The sequence below is a fragment of the Musca autumnalis genome, unplaced genomic scaffold, assembly GCF_047663935.1.
Source record: "Musca autumnalis isolate F117 unplaced genomic scaffold, ASM4766393v1 scaffold_30, whole genome shotgun sequence".
Lineage (NCBI taxonomy): Eukaryota > Metazoa > Arthropoda > Insecta > Diptera > Muscidae > Musca > Musca autumnalis.
Window position 1 is genome coordinate 507,220 of NW_027411867.1, and position 21,269 is coordinate 528,488.

At 36.5% G+C, this 21,269-nt stretch overlaps 2 protein-coding genes across 2 annotated transcripts; both read right to left on the bottom strand.

Moving 5' to 3' along the window:
- Nucleotides 1-3,924: 3,924 nt before the first annotated feature.
- On the bottom strand, nt 3,925-12,974 carry LOC141400504 (uncharacterized). Its single transcript, XM_073979706.1, has 2 exons — nt 12,676-12,974; nt 3,925-5,651 (listed from the first exon to the last, which is right to left on the bottom strand). The coding sequence occupies exon 2, from the start codon at nt 5,645-5,647 to the stop codon at nt 4,505-4,507; it is 1,143 nt and encodes a 380-aa protein (XP_073835807.1). The 5' UTR covers nt 5,648-5,651; nt 12,676-12,974; the 3' UTR covers nt 3,925-4,504.
- LOC141400501 (uncharacterized) lies at nt 6,208-20,177 on the bottom strand. The gene is made up of 3 exons (XM_073979704.1): nt 19,949-20,177; nt 7,691-9,705; nt 6,208-6,279 (listed from the first exon to the last, which is right to left on the bottom strand). The coding sequence occupies exons 1-3, from the start codon at nt 20,175-20,177 to the stop codon at nt 6,208-6,210; spliced, it is 2,316 nt and encodes a 771-aa protein (XP_073835805.1).
- Nucleotides 20,178-21,269: the final 1,092 nt, after the last annotated feature.

Here is a 21,269-nt window from a genome sequence, read left to right on the forward strand (position 1 = left end):
AACCCTTTCCCATAGACAAATTAAATGTACATATAGACAAAGGAATGCTCTAAACAATGTTCTTAACATCGAGTTTGTTGACAGAACAACTCAATTAAAACTACAATAAATACAATTCTATAAAGTTTGACGGAATCTACATCCTCGGATAAAATTGTAAAAGAAAATCTTGCCATTTTTCTCAAAAATCGCCTTCGAAAAATATTCAGTATTTTGGTTTGAGTCTGTTGACAGCACACAGCTTGAGTAATCTTTTGTCTATACAATTCGTTTGTCTATGCCAATACCATAACTTATAGTTCTCCGAAGTTTTCAGTATGTATTACATTTTTATTTTCCAGGGTTGTAAGATGGTTGCGCCATACTTTTTGGGTCCCCTCGTAATAATACAACATAATGTTCGTCTCATTAGAAAATATAACGTCATCAAAGTACTTTAAAGGGCTTGAAATCTTCTCTGTAGAAAATTCGTTTCCCTATATTTTACGGAGAGAGCAGTGGTTTTTCCTATCCCTTCGTGATAATGCTTTTCTGACTTTTTCACGTAACGCACATATTCCAAAATCGTTTTCAATTACAAAACCAACATTTTATTCTGGTTTGTAGTCTATTATTGATTTCCTAAATTATTTTGTGACGAAAAGTTATAGACTCTACATTTCTATATACCAAGAACACCATAAAAATTCTTAATTGCAAACAAATCGTGGGAATATTCACGATTTTATTGCACTTTAACTGATTTGCAAACATTTAGACCAAGGCCAAGAAATCAAGTACATACAGTTTTTGTTGTTGTTATTTCTGGCCGATTTCTGATTTTATTGCCTTAATGATATTTTAAACAGTAAAAAACTTAACATTATTGAACTAAATTTTGTTTTAATCTTAAATTAAAAATTAAATTTTCCAAATTCGTTGGTAATAATCTCGCACATTTGCACCAACAGTGACCTACTGGTAAAATAAACTTTATATATTAAACTTTATAATTTTTTTAGTGTTTGTGTACATGTACGGTAACTTATGATAAGGTACTGTTTGTTTCCGAACACTGCACAGTGCGAAATATGAGCACTTTAGTGGAACTTTACTCAAATTTTGAAGTACGTTCAAATCATGATATTCATATGAAAATCCATAGGGAAGTATCCCACCATAAATACCTCATACTTATTTTTTCAATTTTCCCCGCGAAACAACCAGAAATGAACGTAAAAGTTGAGCTTTTTATTCATTGTTATTTTTATTTATAAATAGCACATCGATTTACTTAAGTTAATAATGCGATAGTAACAAATGGTAATCCAGTAGGCTATGACTTTTCGTTCTTGTTGTATTTTGTAGGAAATTGTAATTTTTTGGTGTTTACAGAATTGCAAAATATGATTTAGTTTTTGTGATATTCGTCCGCAGAAAAATTGCTTTTTACTAAATTCTTGAGAAAAAATATATATGTTCTTTGGGAGATTTCTTTATACCCAGCGTGGACCAGCGAACTAAAGATTATATCATTTGAAAGGTGGGAACTTCCTCTATTGGAAAATAAAAAATTAGCTGCGATTATTTGCGATTCTTAGTAATATGTCATGATTTTCTATTCACTGTATACAAAATATAAAATAAACTAACCTAGTTGGCAATAATAATCTAACACCTAAAATATACCTTAAATTGGGGGGACCTATTATTTGGTTGCAATAGCAAGTCGGGGATATATGTGGATAATATTTGTTTGGATGTTTTCTGCTACTGAGAACATAAAATGTCAAGTTGTGCTTATAAATGGAAAATGTTAAACATTCAAAATATTTCGATGGGGGGATATTGGAAATCGCGATGCTATCGTGATAATATTTTGTCGAGAAGTTTTCTATCCACTAAAACCACGATATATAAATTTGCAGCAAAATCGATTGAAAAATGCATTTTATACGTAAAAAGTAGCGACACCGTTATATGGGGGCTACTGGAAACCGCGGGTCTATCTGGCCCATATTGAGCCCCATGCTGCCCACATACATAAGAAACATGTTTGCAAAATTTTGGTAACATACGTCCATTACATTAAAAGTTATTAGTAAAGTTCCACTAAAGTGCTCATATTTCGCACTGTGCACTGCCCAGAAGAAGACTACGATTCTGTGATGTATGGAAAACTTGTTGATTTGCTATAGTTGGATTGGCACCAGTGGAGATGGAAGCTATGTTCCATTGTGGTGAACTACAGAATGACGGGAAGAAGAAGGTGTAGAGTTTGATGATTTGATGAAAGGTGAATTAGTAGAGCGGTGGAGGAGGGTGTGGTGTTTTCCACGACACATATTGCAATTATGGGCGCTAGTACAAGTTTTAATTGTATGACCCCGTGAAAGACAATTCCAACAACTGCCTTGTTTCTTCACCGTTGAAGATTTTTGGTCAAAAGACAATTGTTTAAACTTTGGACAAGATCGCAAAGAATGAATTTCCGTAGGACATAGAATGCAAGTTTACTTGGAAGGAGAATTTAATTTTCTAGAGTCCGATTTATTGGTGATTTAAATTCTTTCGAAGAAGGCTTTTTATTGGGTTCAGGGCCTTTGATATCACGCAAACAGTCATGAGTCTGAATTCTTTCAGAAATAAATGAATCCAAGTCTTCCCAAGAAGACAAAGCCGATTTGCCTCTAACACTCTGTTCCCATAGAGTGACAGTTATTCGCGGTAAACGCTGAATACACATGAAGACTAAGGTTGGATCCCAATATGCTGTGGTGATATCGTACACTGCCATTGCGGACAAACAACTGTTAATACCCCTCTGAAAGGTTTTCAACCCTGAACTAGTCTCAGGATCGATATATGGAAGATCAAAAAGAAGCTTCAAGTCACTATTGACAATAACCCGTTTATTGTCAAACCGATTTTGAGAGCTGTCCATGCTAAGACGAAGCAACGGTGAGTTAGTGGGAACTTGGGAACAATTTCTTTAGCCTCGCCGTCTGTCTTTCTAATTAAATGACAGAGTCTCTCAATGTCACTAAGACCAGAATTATTTATATATACCGCGGTGAAAAGGTCTCGGAAAGTTGGCCACGACAAAAAATCACCATGAAAGGATTCTATATCGCAGGGAGGAAGTACTAGATTATGTACACTGTCCGGATTAGGTGAAAAGAATGATTCTCGAGTTTGAAAACTGTTTTGAACTAATGAAGGGGCTGGATGATCCACCTGATTTCTGTGATACTAAGAATCCTCTCGCAAATGAAACGGTTAAAATTAAAATGCAGTAACAACCTGAACTTTATGTAAGACATTCTGTATAAAATTGATGGTATGATGATGGACCAAAGTCGATTGAAAGTTTTGTCTTTAAACTTTAAAATACTTCAAAACCTAAACCTATGTTGCTAATATTTAGCACAGAGGTTTTCTATCTATAAAGAACAACAAATGCCAAATTACAACAAAATACGTAGGAAAATGTATCCTAACGGCCGGTATGGTTAAATGAGGGCTATACCAACGTGTATTGAAAATATTTTGTACATATTCCGAAAATCCTATATTCTAAAGCGGGGTACACACGATCAGTTTTGACTGTCGATTTTTCGGAAATATCGATAAATATCAAACTATCCAACAACCGCAAAATATTTTATGATGACTGACAAAAATGAACGGCCACACTGGCAAGCAACCGATTACTTGAGCAAAACTGACAGTCAAAACTGATCGTGTGCGCCCCGCTTAAAGGGGAGTACAATAAAATACAATATATACGGTGTTTACGTCAATGTAAATAAAAGAAAAAAAAGGAGAAAAATAAAAGGCAGTATTTTCGTATTGATGATATTTGACTAGAAGTCAAATGAGCTTTATTTATTGAATAAATAAAAGAGGGTTTTTGGTAACGATATTACCTGTAATTTGCAACGATCTTGCAGATGCTTACAATAAAGCTTCGATAGCGTTCAACGATCCGATGAAAAAAGTGTAGATGATGAGAGGTGGGGAAATGTCAAACAACTCAACGAAAGAATTATCGTTAAAATCTGCGATGTAAATGTTACAAGGGTGTAACAATAAGGAGCTTGCAGATTTTAACGATAATGTAGACCACAACAGATTGGCCGTTGTAAATGAAACTAATAATACAAATAAACTATTTAACTTAAACATTTGGCGCCCACCTTTCAACATCGTAGGGATGTTGAAACAAAAATAATACAAATTATTTAAAATTTTTTTTTTCATCAAATTAATTTTTGTTTTGTTTTTTTTTATCTCTTGTTTTTAATCTCATTTTTTCAAAAAACACTTATAGACTAAACGATGGGACCATTAGGGACCCCGGGCCATTAGGGACCCCGCGGTGAATATGGCCATTAGGGACCATATTTTGTACTTAAGACTAAACGATGGGGCCATTAGGGACCCCGCGAAATTTATGGTCATTAGGGACCACTCATGGGCCGGGCCATTAGGGACCCAGCGCTAAAGGATCATTAGGGAACCTTTAGTTAGTGTAGACCCCAGAGAGTACCCAACCAAAAATTGAGTACTGGGCCATCGGCAAACCGGGGAAGACTTGGACACGACTCGTCATCACCTTCGTATAGAGCTCTGGACCCAACACCAAAACCACACGACCAACTATATAAAAATGTGGATCGGCGAGGGGCAACCCAATGTAGGACTCCTTAACCTTCTCCGGAATCGCTTCAGCTGGCGTAGACACATGCGCCAAGTCGTTCACTCTAGCTGTCACTGTCACTGATTGTGCTGGATCGTACGTTGAGGTGATGGTGAAACGACTATAAGCAATACCATCTATTTGAGAGCAGGGCAGTCGCAAATCACGCACCAATGACGTACACACCTGGCTCTGTCTGGCACACTGATCAATGATCGCGCGGACTAGGATGCTTTCAGTGGGGGTGGACAAGCGGACAACAACACTGGGGGAAAGAGATACCACACCCACTAATGGGAGACTGCCCAATGCTACCGCATTTGAGCTTGTCGATTGGCTGACCATTTCGGACGGACGAGAATCGGACTTGTGCTGCGGACGGACCTTGGACTTTTTAGTCGGACGATGCTTGTTAGCAGGACGAGACTCTGTCTGAGTTCGCGTGGTCTGCGGACCATCGTGGAGAAGGGTGTGGTGTTTGTCGTTGCAAATGCGGCAACTGCTTTTGCTACGACAATCCTTTGCCAAGTGACTGCGTGCCAGACAGCGGGTACAATGGCCGTGCGAAATGACCACCCTGTGTCGTTTCTCCAAGGGGTACTTCAAAAATTTTTCGCAGAAGCGAAGTGGATGCCTTCCATCACACAACTTGCACCTAAAATAGTTGTAGGAATTAGTGGATGGTGGTGCTTCAGTGACAGGAGAGGTCTTTGGCGATTGAGTGGTTGGGGGTATAGTAAGCAAAGGAACGACAGTCGGACTCGGAGAATTAGAAGCGGCATCATTCGCCGATGTGTCCATAGCCTCCGGTTCTAGGGGAGCAGACTCGATGGTGGCAGTGGAGGCTGTGGCGGAGGAACCCGTAGCAGCAGAAACGGCATCAGAGAGGCCCGTGGCTTGATCAATTTCCGCCATCAATTCATCGTAGTCCCTAAGTCCATCAGCAAAGAATGACATCTTTTCCATATTACTATAGAGAGAAAACTAGGTTAAAGAGATCGAGATTTATTCGGTCAAAACGACCAATTTAGTTATAGGCCGCCTTACAACGGTATTCTCTATGCGAATGTCGGCGACGCGAACATGGCCATCGGGGCCGGGAAATACGTTTTCGACCCTACCTAGTTTCCACGACGTTGGAGGAAGAGTTTCGTGCCTAATCACGACGATATCATCTTTTTGAAGGTCACGTTGCGGAAATTTCCATTTATACCGCATGTGAAGACATTTTAAGTATTCCTTCTTCCATCTCAAACAAAATTGATGAACCAAAGCCTGAACTTTTCTAAACCTGTTCACGATAGACAAAGGCTGTTCAGTGACTAGGGGTTCTGGAGGAGCGAGCAAAGGGGCACCGATCAAGAAGTGTCCTGGAGTCAAGGCAACGATGTCAGTAGAACTATCTGACATAGGACAAAGCGGTCGAGAATTCAGACAAGCTTCGATTCTCGCTAAAACCGTAGCTAACTCTTCGAAAGTGTAGCGGAGATTTCGAGCCTGTTTTCGAAAATGCAATTTAAAACTTTTTACTCCAGCTTCCCAGAGCCCACCCATGTGTGGAGCTCCAGCTGGAATAAATTGCCACGATAGGCCTTGAACTGCATAATTAGAGGAAACAGTTCCTGAGCATTCTCGAAGAAACGACCTAAAATCTCTTTCTATTTCCCTGGAAGCCCCGACAAAATTCGTACCATTGTCCGAAAATACGGACCGAGGACAACCACGACGAGAAACAAATCGATGAAATGCTGCTAGAAAGTTTGCAGTCGATAAATCTGACACTGCTTCCAAATGAATCGCTTTCGTCGAGAAGCACACGAAAACGCAAACGTACCCTTTGGTAATTTTACAGGCACGACCCGTAAAGGATTTTACATCGAAAGGCCCAGCGAAATCTACACCAGTTGTAGTAAAAGGCCTATTAATCTCGGTTCGTTCTGGTGGAAGCGCAGCCATAACTTGACTTCTAGAGCGCTTCTTTTCTAATATGCAAACTCTGCACCGATTAATCACCGAACGAATCAGACTTTTCAATCGAGGAACCCAATATTCAATTCTAAGAATCCTCAACATTAATTGATTTCCTCCATGAACGGAAATCTTGTGGACAAATTCCACTAAAAGCTTTACAAAGCGACAATGATAGGGCAGTATTATCGGATGCCTTTCCGTATACGCAAGAGTAGGTGAGTTAACTAATCTTCCATTCATACGAATTATGCCATAATCATCCAAGTAGGGGTTAAGAGGAACCAAAGGACTCTTACTATTAAGCGGATTTCTTTCTAATAAATCCTTATATTCGTCCGCATAGTACATTTTTTGTGCGAAAATTATCAATCTAGTAAGGGCGAAATTGATTTCCGACGAAGCAATAGTGGTGTCGGTGTAAACAAAATTACTTCTATGTCTTGGATGAGTACGATTGAAGAATCTAAATATATACGAGACAACACGAAGAGCTCTACCCAAACAAGAGAACCTAGCAAGAAAGTCCTCAGAGCCCGTAATGAAAGAGGCATGACTTTTTACCGAACGCTTTTCAGTATCGGTTTCAAGTGCCGACAGATCACGAATTGACCATTTAGATTTTTGATCCCTAAGCCAATGTGGCCCATGCCACCAAAGAGAGGAATTGGCTAGATCAGAAGGAGCAAGACCGCGACTTCCCAAATCAGCGGGATTATCCTCAGATTTAACGTGGTACCAATTGTGATTACCAACGTTTTCTTGGATACGACAAACGCGGTCAGCTACAAATGTAGTCCAAGTCGAAGGAGTTTTTCGTAACCAGGAGAGGACTATAGTTGAGTCCGTCCAACAATAAACCTGACGAAACTCAATATCAATTTCCCGAACTATCGTTTTTAGAAGCTCAGAAGCCAAAACAGCACCACAGAGTTCTAAACGTGGCAGAGAAATTGATTTTATGGGGGCCACCCTAGTTTTACACGATAGTAAATGGACGAAAATATCTCCACTAGGGGACTCAATTCTAATATAAATTACCCCCGCGTATGCTTTTTCCGAGGCATCGGAAAAAACATGGAGTTCAGCCGAACAATCAGGAGTATACTGAACCCATCTGGGAATCCTAACCGAATTAACATCCGTGTAGGAATCTACAAATTTGCGCCAATCGGCATCTGTGGCTGACGAAAGGGAGTCATCCCAACCAATATTGTCCAACCACACCTTTTGCATAACCATTTTAGCAACGACAATAACTGGTCCTAACCAGCCCACAGGATCAAACAATTTTGCTATGGCTGAAAGAACTTCCCGTTTAGTATACGAAGCCTTTTTCGCGATTGGAGCAACCTCAAAGTAAAATGTGTCCAACTGTGCATTCCACCTTATTCCTAACGGCTTAGATCCACTAGATTCTACAAAGGACAATATTTTCTCATCTAGCAAATGATCAGGAGAAATTCCTTCGAGAATCGATCTATTGTTCGCTGTCCACTTCCGAAGTTCGAATTTCGCTGAAGAAAGCGCGGAAACTAATTGATCCCTAGCAGTTAAAGCTGTCTCCAGGTCATGTGTTCCCGCCAACACGTCGTCAACGTACATACATTTGCGCAAAATGTGCGCTGCGAGTGGGAAATCGGTCTCGGTGTCTTTTGCCAGTTTTAATAGCGTTCGAATTGCTAAATATGGTGCACAATTTACACCGAAAGTCACCGTATGTAATTCATAGTCTTGGACCGGTTTCGTGGGGGAATCACGGAAGAGAATTCTCTGAAGCGAAGCATGTTTTGGATCGACTCGAATCTGCCTATACATCTGGGTAATGTCCGAATTGAAAACATATTTAAAAACACGCCACCGCAGAATCAGCAAGACTAAATCAAGCTGCAAAGTGGGTCCGACATAAAGCAAGTCGTTCAGACTATTCCCGCTAGATGTTTTGAAGGAAGCGTTAAAGACTACCCGAAGTTTAGTGGTCTGTTTATCAGGGTTTATGACGGGATGGTGAGGCAAATAAGAAGATAAAGCATCAGTAGAGGAACTGGGGGATACTAACCTCATGTGGTCAAGATCTAAATATTCTTGTAGGACCGCGTCATATACAACCTTAACGTCCGATTTTCTCAATAAAGACGATTCATTTCTAAGGTATTGCTTTAAAACGGTTTCTCGCGACCTACCCAAAAATTCCGTAGGATCTATGTCAGGTTTAATTGGCAGTGTTACTATATATCTACCGTTCGACATTCTACGCGTAGTTTTTATATAGTTATCTTCGCAAAAACGGTCAGAAGGAGACATTATATTTCGCTTTGGAGGTTCCTCTAGCTCCCAAAAACGCAAAAGAGTTTTATTAATGCTGTCTTCTTCTATCACGTCAATTTTAGTCGCGAATGTTCGAACCTCGGTCGTAGGGACAGGACCGGTAACTAACCAACCAAACACCGAATTTTGGGCCAGCAAAGTACCAGAAAGAATGGGTCGACAACCATCTAATAAGATCTTCGGATAGAGATCAGCACCTAGTAAAAGATCTACGGGCCGAGGGTCAAATAAGTTTACATCAGCAAGCCGCAAATCAGGTAGTTGTGCTCTTAAATCCGAGCTGACAGTAAACGAGGGAATATTTCCCGAAATCAAAGGCAAAACCAACGCCGTCGTCTCCAAAATAAGACGGCTATCGAGAGGACTTCCAATTTTCAACGAACAAATTTTTCGAGAAGTGGCCGATACAGTACAATTCACACCCGAAATAGAAGCAGTAGTGGAATGCACCGGAAGTTTTAAACGATTCTGAAGTCGCTCAGACAAGAATGATGACTCAGATGCAGGATCTATAAGCGCCCTAGCCGAATAGGAAACACCATGATGAACAATATTAACCATGGCTGTTCCTAACAAAACCGATTTGTTTTGTGCTACATGAAAGGACTGACGAGGAACACACCCAGCCGATGTGGATGGTAAAGGTTGCTCAGATGAGGCAGAGGGATTGACCGCCCTATTATTTGTAGCGACTGTATTACCCGGAGCCGATGTATTTGATTGGGTATCTAGGCGATGTAATAAGGTGTGATGAGGTTGATTGCATTTGGAACAACGACGACTACTATCACACTTTTTTACTCCATGTCCTCTACGTAGACAATTCACACACAATTGGAACCGTTTAACTATTTTATACCGTTCCGTAGAGGACTGATTTTGGAGCGCGGTCATTCAAACAAGCGATGACCTTTATTTGGACAAAGCACACAACCAGATTTTCTTGATTGTTTAGAATCGCTAGAAATGCGAGAAGGTTGAGAGGATGCCGAGGACTCTGCATTAACATAATGCGATTGCACTTTTTTAATTGTGCGCTTTCCGTCATTTCCGCGCATGTCGTGAAGACACATGAGCGTTTGGATCCGCTCCGACAAAAACGCATCTAAATCTTTCCACGAAGACAAGGAAGATTTATTTTTCACACTTTGCTCCCACAAGGTTTGTGTAAACTTAGGAAGCCTTTGTAGGCACATAAAAACTATGATCGGATCCCAATTATCAGTCGAAATATCATAAATGGACATTGCCGACAAGCATCCATTTATGCCACGCTGTAACGATTTTAAATTCGAGCAAGTTTCACTATCAAGAACCGGCAGAGAGAAAAGGATTTTTAATTGATTGTGTACTATAACACGAGGATTGTCATAAGTATCCTTTAAAGATTTCCATGCAAGAACGAAACTACTATTAGTTAATGGAAATTTGGAAACTATCTCACGAGCCTCTCCACTAGTCTTGCGAACCAAATAGCACAACCGTTCGACATCACGAAGCCGAGAAGATTTAATATAAATGGCTGTGAATAAGTCGCGGAACGTGGGCCAAGAATGAAAGTCGCCCTCAAAGACTTCCACATCACAAGGTGGAAGCGCGAGATTATGACCGCTATCTGTGGGAAGATCATCTAAAACAAGACTCCTAAAAGAGAAAGTATTAGGAGGATCAACTTGGGTTCCCACTTCACGTGAAGCCTGAGTAGAAGTACTAAGATTACCTCTCGCTTCAAGTGGACTAGCAACCGATTGCTGCGCTAAAGAGGCAACCGAATCGTTCATTGTCGAGTTCAACGAATGTCTATGCGACCTTTTAAGTTTACCTAACTGACTTCGTATAGCGGACAAACATCTCAAGTAAGTCTGATAAGCTACATCATACTTACTGTCAACCGATTCAATATCCTCCTTTTTCGTATCACCGGAAGACATCACAAAATTAAGACACTTTTCAAACATCTCCTGTGTCTTTACCCATAACTTCTGAATTTCTTCTTTACGGACTTCTAACCCATATTCGTCTATCTCTTCAGGCTTAAGAGCACTGTAATGAGACTCGAATGTTACTATAGCGTCCGATGCTCTGATAAAAAGATACAGTGGAGTGACTGACATTTTGAATTATCAAAAAAAAATTCAACTAAAGTCCGAAAAAATCACTCAAAAGAAAGTTCAAAAGCGAAAGAAGCACATAATCGCTAAACTGCCAAAAATATTTTGAAATTCGTACTGAATTTCCAAAAATCAACTTCAAAACTCACTAAAGTGTCACGAAAATACCCGAAAATCAATTAAAATCCCAAAAACAGGAAACAATTTTCACAAGAAAGTAGTTTAGAAATACTCAATTAGTATCTGAACACACGAGCTTTCAGAAATTCCACCAAAGGAATGCAGAAAATATCAAAAAATGTACAAAGTTTCGGCAAAAAAAGTTAAAAAACACCAAAAAATTCAGAAAATTTCAAGAAAAACTCAAAAAATCGAATAAAAATCAAAAGAAATCGAATAGAAATCAAAAATATATATCTAAAAGGTCGAAAATCGTATATAAAGTATCAAAAATAAATGTAAAAAATCAAAAATATATATAAGTATTTCAAAAAATTCAAATATTTTCTTCTCAAAATTGAAAAAACCGTAATTTCACGTACCGAAACCGTACAAAAATTCAAAATATTAACAAAAAAATTATTATTTTCAACCGAAAATACCGAGATTTTATGATTTAATTTCGAAAATACCTCAATTAGGCTCACTACTACCGATTGTAGGGTGAATGTGGACCAAAAACCACAAAAGCAAATTAAATCAAAATTAAAATACTCGAAAATTTTAATAAAAATAATTGATTTTTTTACAAAACGGTCAAAAAATCACTTTATTTATGAAAAAGTCGAATTGACCGAGTGTAGGGTGTTCACGATTTTTTAATTTCCAAAAATATTCGAAAAACACTCCCGTATCACGATCAAAAATATTTACCAAAAAATATTTCAATATATTAAATTATTTTATTTGCGTGTACTAAATATGTTTTCCCAAAAAATGTTTGCTGGGATACCACTACTTAACGAAAAAGAAAAAAGAGAGGAAAAAAACACCGCACAGCTGGTATGGGGGTATACAGTGTGTGTGTATCAACTAGCAAGCAAACAGGCAAACGACCAAGCGACTGACCGACCGACTGACTCAACGATATGAGTGTACGTATGTATGTTTATTAGCGTATGTACGTATAAACGAATGTATGCTGTTCACTTGCTAATAACCAAACAAACGTAAAGGGATTTTTATGCAAATTATGTGGGGAATAAAAAAATGCAATTCTGCCACAATTAATGTATCAAAATTTGTGGTTCTTTTTGAAATAATTTTAAAGCACTTATTAACAATTATTTATATTTAATTTTGAGCACTATTCCACCACAATTAATAGGAAAAAATTAAATATTTTTGCGATAAAAAATAACAAAAAAAAAAATAAATGTCACTTATCCCTTTTTGTTTGTTTGGAACTTTTTTTCTTTTTCACTTGTAACTATGTAATAGTGGTAAAGGCACACGAAAAATCGATTGATACGGGAGGGGGGATGCGCGACGCGTTGTAAGACGGCCAAACAGCGATCACGACACAAAGAATTGTTGTTATTTTCCACTTTTATTTTTCGATATTCTCACTTAAAACACTTTACGTACCTGTTTTGTTGATGAGATTATGGGTGAAAAATGGATTGATGGATGGAGATATGGATGGATGGACTGTAGGATGGACTTTTGATGTGTTGTTTGCTGTGAAGGGAAACAAGCAAACCAATTAGAAATGGTACCAACAACAACACCGACTCAATCGCGGCTCGAAGTGACCAAATGTTTATGTCAATGTAAATAAAAGAAAAAAAAGGAGAAAAATAAAAGGCAGTATTTTCGTATTGATGATATTTGACTAGAAGTCAAATGAGCTTTATTTATTGAATAAATAAAAGAGGGTTTTTGGTAACGATATTACCTGTAATTTGCAACGATCTTGCAGATGCTTACAATAAAGCTTCGATAGCGTTCAACGATCCGATGAAAAAAGTGTAGATGATGAGAGGTGGAGAAATGTCAAACAACTCAACGAAAGAATTATCGTTAAAATCTGCGATGTAAATGTTACAAGGGTGTAACAATAAGGAGCTTGCAGATTTTAACGATAATGTAGACCACAACAGATTGGCCGTTGTAAATGAAACTAATAATACAAATAAACTATTTAACTTAAACAACGGTATTATTTAGATATTACAAAAGAAATTTTTCACTTAGGCTTTGATATTCACGAAATAGACCTCGATGACTGTCAGTTTTGCTTCTCAATGTGTACTATACTTAATTTGCAGCAAAATTGATTGAATGAGTCTATAACGTAAAAATGGACGCTACCGCTACATTAACCCTACAGGAAACCGCGTGTCTATGTGGTAAATATTGAGCTTGGCACTACCAACTAATATAAGTGGAACTTTTGTGTTTACTGTAAAAATTAGTAACCTATGTCCTTCATATCAAACTACAAATGTTTCGAAACTATCAAAATTCGAAACATTTGTACTAATTATTAAAAATTAACGAGTACACGGACAGACATATTGTCAAATAGTTAATAGGGGGCAGAGGTCTTATGATGTATTTTTGTTTATATTTGTGCAGTATTATTAAGAATTTAATCATATACAAAATTAGGAGGGTTGGCGTTTTTTTGTTTGGGATGACGACTTCTATTTTGTTTTTCAAAATAGTCAGGCTTAATCCCATAGTCGTTGTTTTAATATTTTATTAAAACAACTTTAATTTATTAGTGGGAAAAATTGGCGATGTTTACCAAGGGTAAGGCAGGGAATACTATAGTTTCAAATCTCGCCACAGATCTTCATCAGTTCCCTTATTTCTTGTTTTTCAACAAGAAACTTTTTATACCCAAGCGTCAATTGCTAGCTCAAATAGATACGTGCGCAAAGAAACACTCTGATCGAGAATTTCTTGGCACTACCTAAAAAAAAAGTTTCTTGTTGAAAAACAAGAAATAAGGGAACTGATGAAGATCTGTGGCGAGATCTGAAACTATAGTATTCCCTGCCTTAGGCCATGTTTATAGTATAGCCATTTGCAGGGTTAACCTACTTAATTAGGATTTACTTGACGTATACGTAAAGGAATTGACATTTGAAACCCAGTGGGTTTGTTAAATCCGCTTATATATAAACGTACTATTACCCCTTATTTTTCCCACTAATAAATTAAAGTTGTTTTAATAAAATATTAAAACAACGACTATGGGATTAAGCCTGACTATTTTGAAAAACATATACAAAATATAAATTCATTTTTTAGAAAACTGTATTAATTATTTTCGAAGTCGAGTAATTTGAGGGTACACAAACCTGTAGTGGGATTCTGTAACTCATTTTTGCTATAACTCATTTTTACTGTTAAATAGCAAAATTATGACTAAAAACATAAAGAAAAGTTGACATCACTGTTTGTTTCGCTAGAGGCTAGCGACTACTTTTTATTCTTCGTTAACTTACCGAAAAAAATTCGTTAATTACACTGTGCTACAGTGAAAATTTGCAGGGGTTCTAATGCATAAATTCGGTTTTGTGGGAGTCCACAGAAGACGAAAATACCTTTGGTTTCTTTGGGTCACTTCGGTTTTTCATTTTATAACGGTAAATGTAGTGACAAATGGGCTTTCTTGAATTTTCAACTTTAAACGGACATTACTTCTTTTTTCCACAACCGATTTGCACACACTGATTTTCATTATAAAGGGGAGAGTAATGCCTTTCGAACAAGCCATAGATTATTAAAATTGGTTAACAAATGGCTAATTAATAGTGGTTTAAGAGTGACAAAAACGTATTTAAAAAGAGTAAAAGGTTTTTCCTTTTGCTCTAGGCAGCGTAAATAACACCTAACAGTACAATTATTTACAGTTAGCAAGTAGGAAATTTAGTTGGCTTTCTAAAATGGGAAAAACCAACGAAATCGGTTGAAAAATGAATGCGTTATGACATTTTTTGTGTTTTAACTTTTTGGTATTTTTTCATATTTTCCTTTATAAAACATTGATACCTTGTGCGTAATTGTTAAGCAGGATAATCACAATTAGAATCATACATGCTAAGATACCCATCTTTTATAATGGAAAATATGAAAAAAACCAAAAAGTTGAAACACAAAAAATGCCATAACGCATTCATTTTTCAACCGATTTCGTTGGTTTTTCCCATTTTAGAAAGCCAACTAAATTTCCTACTTGTTAACAGGTGTCAGGTGTCGTTTACGCAGCCTAAAGCACAAGGAAAAACGTTTTACTGTTTTTTAATGCGTTTTTGTCACACTTAAACCACTATTACTTAGGCAATTGTTAACCGATTTTAAAAATCTATGGCTTGTTCGAAAGGCATTACTCTCCCCTTTATAATGAAAAACAGTGCAAATCGGTTGTGGAAAAATGAAGTAATGTCCGTTTAAATTTGAAAATCCAAGAAAGCCCATTTTTCACTACATTTACCGCTATGAAATCGAAACCCGAAGTGACCCAAACAAAGCAAAGGTATTTTCGTCTTCTATGAACTCCCACAAAACCGAATTTGTGCATCAGAAATCCTGCAAAAAAATTTTGTCCTCATTTGTATCATAGTGTTATCGAAATTATAAGCATTTTAATTTTACCGACAATTATCGATACTACTAATGAACGTAAAAACGTGCAAAATTTTTGGAAATTTCACCATTACATAACGTTAACATAGATTCACCACAACACAAAAGAAAAAAGCACATTTTTTTTATTAAAACACCAACTTCCCCAGCTTTATATATCACCGTGGGTCATCTTGCAAAACAAATAAAAATCAAACCCTTCATAAGGCACGGAAACAACTCGAGTTTAAGACCGCCATAATCCGGTTTATAGTCTGGTCTTCAATCGTTTTTCAATTGCACTACTTGTGATGCTTAATATTGCTATTGCCACCTGAGATTTATGAACAGTTTCGTTAAGACGATACGAATACAAATGTGTTCATACTGCTACCTGAGTTACGTTTTGTTTATATATGACTTATTTTTGTTTGTTGTTTGTTTTTCTACACCGAAAGGCGTTTGGTAGTAATTCGAACGAATTTGATTTCGGATCGTCTTAGAAATCAAATATATTATAGTCATTCATTAACCAGCATTCAAAACACAAATTTGTTTTTCACTGAACACTAATTTTAAATGTAAGTTATATGCATAGGTAAGGGTACTTTACACGATATGAAAAAACACATTTCGACATGTCATATTTTATTGGTATTTTTCCCATTGATCTTTATTAAGTTTCGCATATTACTGGAGGGTCTTTTTCCAGCTTTTTCCTCAGGTGAATCCATAAAGTTTTTGTAAATAAGATTTACGTCTAGAATGTCTTTTCTTGGTAGATTTTATATTGTATTTACTTTTTTGATTTTCAGGTTCCAAAAACCACAATTTTGACGTTTTCGTTAAATAAGTTGTAGAAGATCTTCAAATAAACCTTAGAAAACTTATTTTGCCTAAAGTCATTTCTTCATATACAACCCTTTGCCATAGACAAATTAAATGTACATATAGACAAAGGAATGCTCTAAACAATGTTCTTAACATCAAGTTTGTTGACAGAATAACTCAATTAAAACTACAATAAATACAATTCTATAAAGTTTGACGGAATCTACATCCTCGGATAAAATTGTAAAAGAAAATCTTGCCATTTTTCTCAAAAATCGCCTTCGAAAAATATTCAGTATTTTGGTTTGAGTCTGTTGACAGCACACAGCTTGAGTAATCTTTTGTCTATACAATTCATTTGTCTATGCCAATACCATAACTTACAGTTCTCCGAAGTTTTCAGTATGTATTACATTTTTATTTTCCAGGGTTGTAAGATAATGTTCGTCTCATTAGAAAATATAACGTCATCAAAGTACTTTAAAGGGCTTGAAATCTTCTCTGTAGAAAATTCGTTTCCCTATATTTTACGGAGAGAGCAGTGGTTTTTCCTATCCCTTCGTGATAATGCTTTTCTGACTTTTTCACGTAACGCACATATTCCAAAATCGTTTTCAATTACAAAACCAACATTTTATTCTGGTTTGTAGTCTATTATTGATTTCCTAAATTATTTTGTGACGAAAAGTTATAGACTCTACATTTCTATATACCAAGAACACCATAAAAATTCTTAATTGCAAACAAATCGTGGGAATATTCACGATTTTATTGCACTTTAACTGATTTGCAAACATTTAGACCAAGGCCAAGAAATCAAGTACATACAGTTTTTGTTGTTGTTATTTCTGGCCGATTTCTGATTTTATTGCCTTAATGATATTTTAAACAGTAAAAAACTTAACATTATTGAACTAAATTTTGTTTTAATCTTAAATTAAAAATTAAATTTTCCAAATTCGTTGGTAATAATCTCGCACATTTGCACCAACAGTGACCTACTGGTAAAATAAACTTTATATATTAAACTTTATAATTTTTTTAGTGTTTGTGTACATGTACGATAACTTATGATAAGGTACTGTTTGTTTCCGAACACTGCACAGTGCGAAATATGAGCACTTTAGTGGAACTTTACTCAAATTTTGAAGAACGTTCAAATCATGATATTCATATGAAAATCATTAGGGAAGTATCCCACCATAAATACCTCATACTTATTTTTTCATTTTTCCCCGCGAAACAACCAGAAATGAACGTAAAAGTTGAGCTTTTTATTCATTGTTATTTTTATTTATAAATAGCACATCGATTTACTTAAGTTAATAATGCGATAGTAACAAATGGTAATCCAGTAGGCTATGACTTTTCGTTCTTGTTGTATTTTGGAGGAACTTGTAATATTTTGGTGTTTACAGAATTGCAAAATATGATTTAGTTTTTGTGTTATTCGTCCGCAGAAAAATTGCTTTTTACTAAATTCTTGAGAAAAAATATATATGTTCTTTGGGAGATTTCTTTATACCCAGCGTGGACCAGCGTACTAAAGTTTATATCATTTGAAAGGTGGGAACTTCCTCTATTGGAAAATAAAAAATTAGCTGCGATTATTTGCGATTCTTAGTAATATGTCATGATTTTCTATTCACTGTATACAAAATATAAAATAAACTAACCTAGTTGGCAATAATAATCTAACACCTAAAATATACCTTAAATTGGGGGGACCTATTATTTGGGGGCAATAGCAAGTCGGGGATATATGTGGATAATATTTGTTTGGATGTTTTCTGCTACTGAGAACATAAAATGTCAAGTTGTGCTTATAAATGGAAAATGTTAAACATTCAAAATATTTCGATGGGGGGATATTGGAAATCGCGATGCTATCGTGATAATATTTTGTCGAGAAGTTTTCTATCCACTAAAACCACGATATATAAATTTGCAGCAAAATCGATTGAAAAATGCATTTTATACGTAAAAAGTAGCGACACCGTTATATGGGGGCTACTGGAAACCGCGGGTCTATATTGAGCCCCATGCTGCCCACATACATAAGAAACATGTTTGCAAAATTTTGGTAACATACGTCCATTACATTAAAAGTTATTAGTAAAGTTCCACTAAAGTGCTCATATTTCGCACTGTGCACTGCCCAGAAGAAGACTACGATTCTGTGATGTATGGAAAACTTGTTGATTTGCTATAGTTGGATTGGCACCAGTGGAGATGGAAGCTATGTTCCATTGTGGTGAACTACAGAATGACGGGAAGAAGAAGGTGTAGAGTTTGATGATTTGATGAAAGGTGAATTAGTAGAGCGGTGGAGGAGGGTGTGGTGTTTTCCACGACACATATTGCAATTATGGGCGCTAGTACAAGTTTTAATTGTATGACCCCGTGAAAGACAATTCCAACAACTGCCTTGTTTCTTCACCGTTGAAGATTTTTGGTCAAAAGACAATTGTTTAAACTTTGGACAAGATCGCAAAGAATGAATTTCCGTAGGACATAGAATGCAAGTTTACTTGGAAGGAGAATTTAATTTTCTAGAGTCCGATTTATTGGTGATTTAAATTCTTTCGAAGAAGGCTTTTTATTGGGTTCAGGGCCTTTGATATCACGCAAACAGTCATGAGTCTGAATTCTTTCAGAAATAAATGAATCCAAGTCTTCCCAAGAAGACAAAGCCGATTTGCCTCTAACACTCTGTTCCCATAGAGTGACAGTTATTCGCGGTAAACGCTGAATACACATGAAGACTAAGGTTGGATCCCAATATGCTGTGGTGATATCGTACACTGCCATTGCGGACAAACAACTGTTAATACCCCTCTGAAAGGTTTTCAACCCTGAACTAGTCTCAAGATCGATATATGGAAGATCAAAAAGAAGCTTCAAGTGACTATTGACAATAACCCGTTTATTGTCAAACCGATTTTGAGAGCTGTCCATGCTAAGACGAAGCAACGGTGAGTTAGTGGGAACTTGGGAACAATTTCTTTAGCCTCGCCGTCTGTCTTTCTAATTAAATGACAGAGTCTCTCAATGTCACTAAGACCAGAATTATTTATATATACCGCGGTGAAAAGGTCTCGGAAAGTTGGCCACGACAAAAAATCACCATGAAAGGATTCTATATCGCAGGGAGGAAGTACTAGATTATGTACACTGTCCGGATTAGGTGAAAAGAATGATTCTCGAGTTTGAAAACTGTTTTGAACTAATGAAGGGGCTGGATGATCCACCTGAGTACCGATTTCCCGCGACGCCTGTGTCTAAGTGCTCAAGTTATTTGGATGGTCGCCCTGAAATTCTGATGACGAGAAGTCCGAACTATTTATTGAGGTGTGAGGTGAAGATTTGGAGGATTGAAGAATTTTGCCCATTTTGCGATTCATAGTTGACCTACAAGTAATGTAATTCTGATGACACACTTCGTACTTACTATCTATCGAATTGATGATATCTTTTCCTGGGTCTACCGACGACATTAAATAATCGAGACAAGTATCGAACATTGTTTGGACCTTGGACCATAGCTTGTCAATTTCTGCGCTACGGAACTCCAATTCATACTCGTCTAACTGATCATCCCGCATTTGGTTGAAATGGGAATCGAATTTGATCAAAGCACCCGATGCTCTGATAAAGAGATCTAAAGGTGTGACCGGCATTGTAGAGAATTTCTTTGTTCCGAAAAATTAGTCAAATTTCCACAAATTTGTTGGAATAATTCACAAAAATGAAAAAAGAATTGTAAAAATTCAATAGAATTTTTTATTTTTGCACGAAGTGTAGGGTGAACCAATAGCTAAAATTTCAAAACTGATTTATTTTGCGGAAAAGGAAACACAAATAAACCAAATGTCCGAAAAATTAAACAAATTCCCTCTGTTCAAAAATTGCAAAAAGACAACAAATTTCCAAAAAGCTGCAAAAAATCAATTGAATTTATTGTTTTAACAACGGGGTGTAGGGTGAATCAATGACTGAATGTCCGAAATCGATTAATCTTTGTGAAATAGGAAAACACAAATGGCCAATATATCGAAAACCGAATAATTTGGGAATTTTTCTTGTGAAAAATTAAAATTGTAAATTCCAAAGGGACCGAATGTAGGGTGCACTACTTCGGAACAACCAAAAAAGCAAAAAACCGCAACCGAAAATTCAAATATGTTAATTAAAAAGGTGATTTTAGTATATAAATTTATTTTGAATATTTGTACGATGTTCAAAAAACGTTTAAAACGAAAACCGATTATTTTTCAAAAAATTTGCAATTATTTATTTTTCCGAAAAAATATTAAAAAATAATTTATATAAAAAATAATTTTTTTTAGTAGGTAAGCAGGTGGAGAGGCCACAACGTATTGGCTTGTTGTTGGTAGGTTTTTTTTTCGTTTTATAAGTGACGCTAGAAGAAATGGAAAAAGGCGGGTAATTTGTAATTCGTTTGTTGTTGCAATTCTCACTAAAGGGCTCTCCCTTTGGAATAATTATCGACGTAGGGATTGTATATTTGCAGCAGTCAAAATCTCATAACGAAATTGAAAAATCACTAATCTTGTATTATTAGTAGTTTTCCTTTAAAAATATCATCTCATTCGAAATCATCAGGATTGACTATGAACTTCTTATGAATTGTGGTTTCGTCGTTCTAGTCGTTGAACAAAAGACAGGATTACCTTGTGCTTCGGTTAAAGGTTGAATTCAAAGAGAGACTTTATTCAGTTAAAAACTTAACAACTAACATTGACAGATGA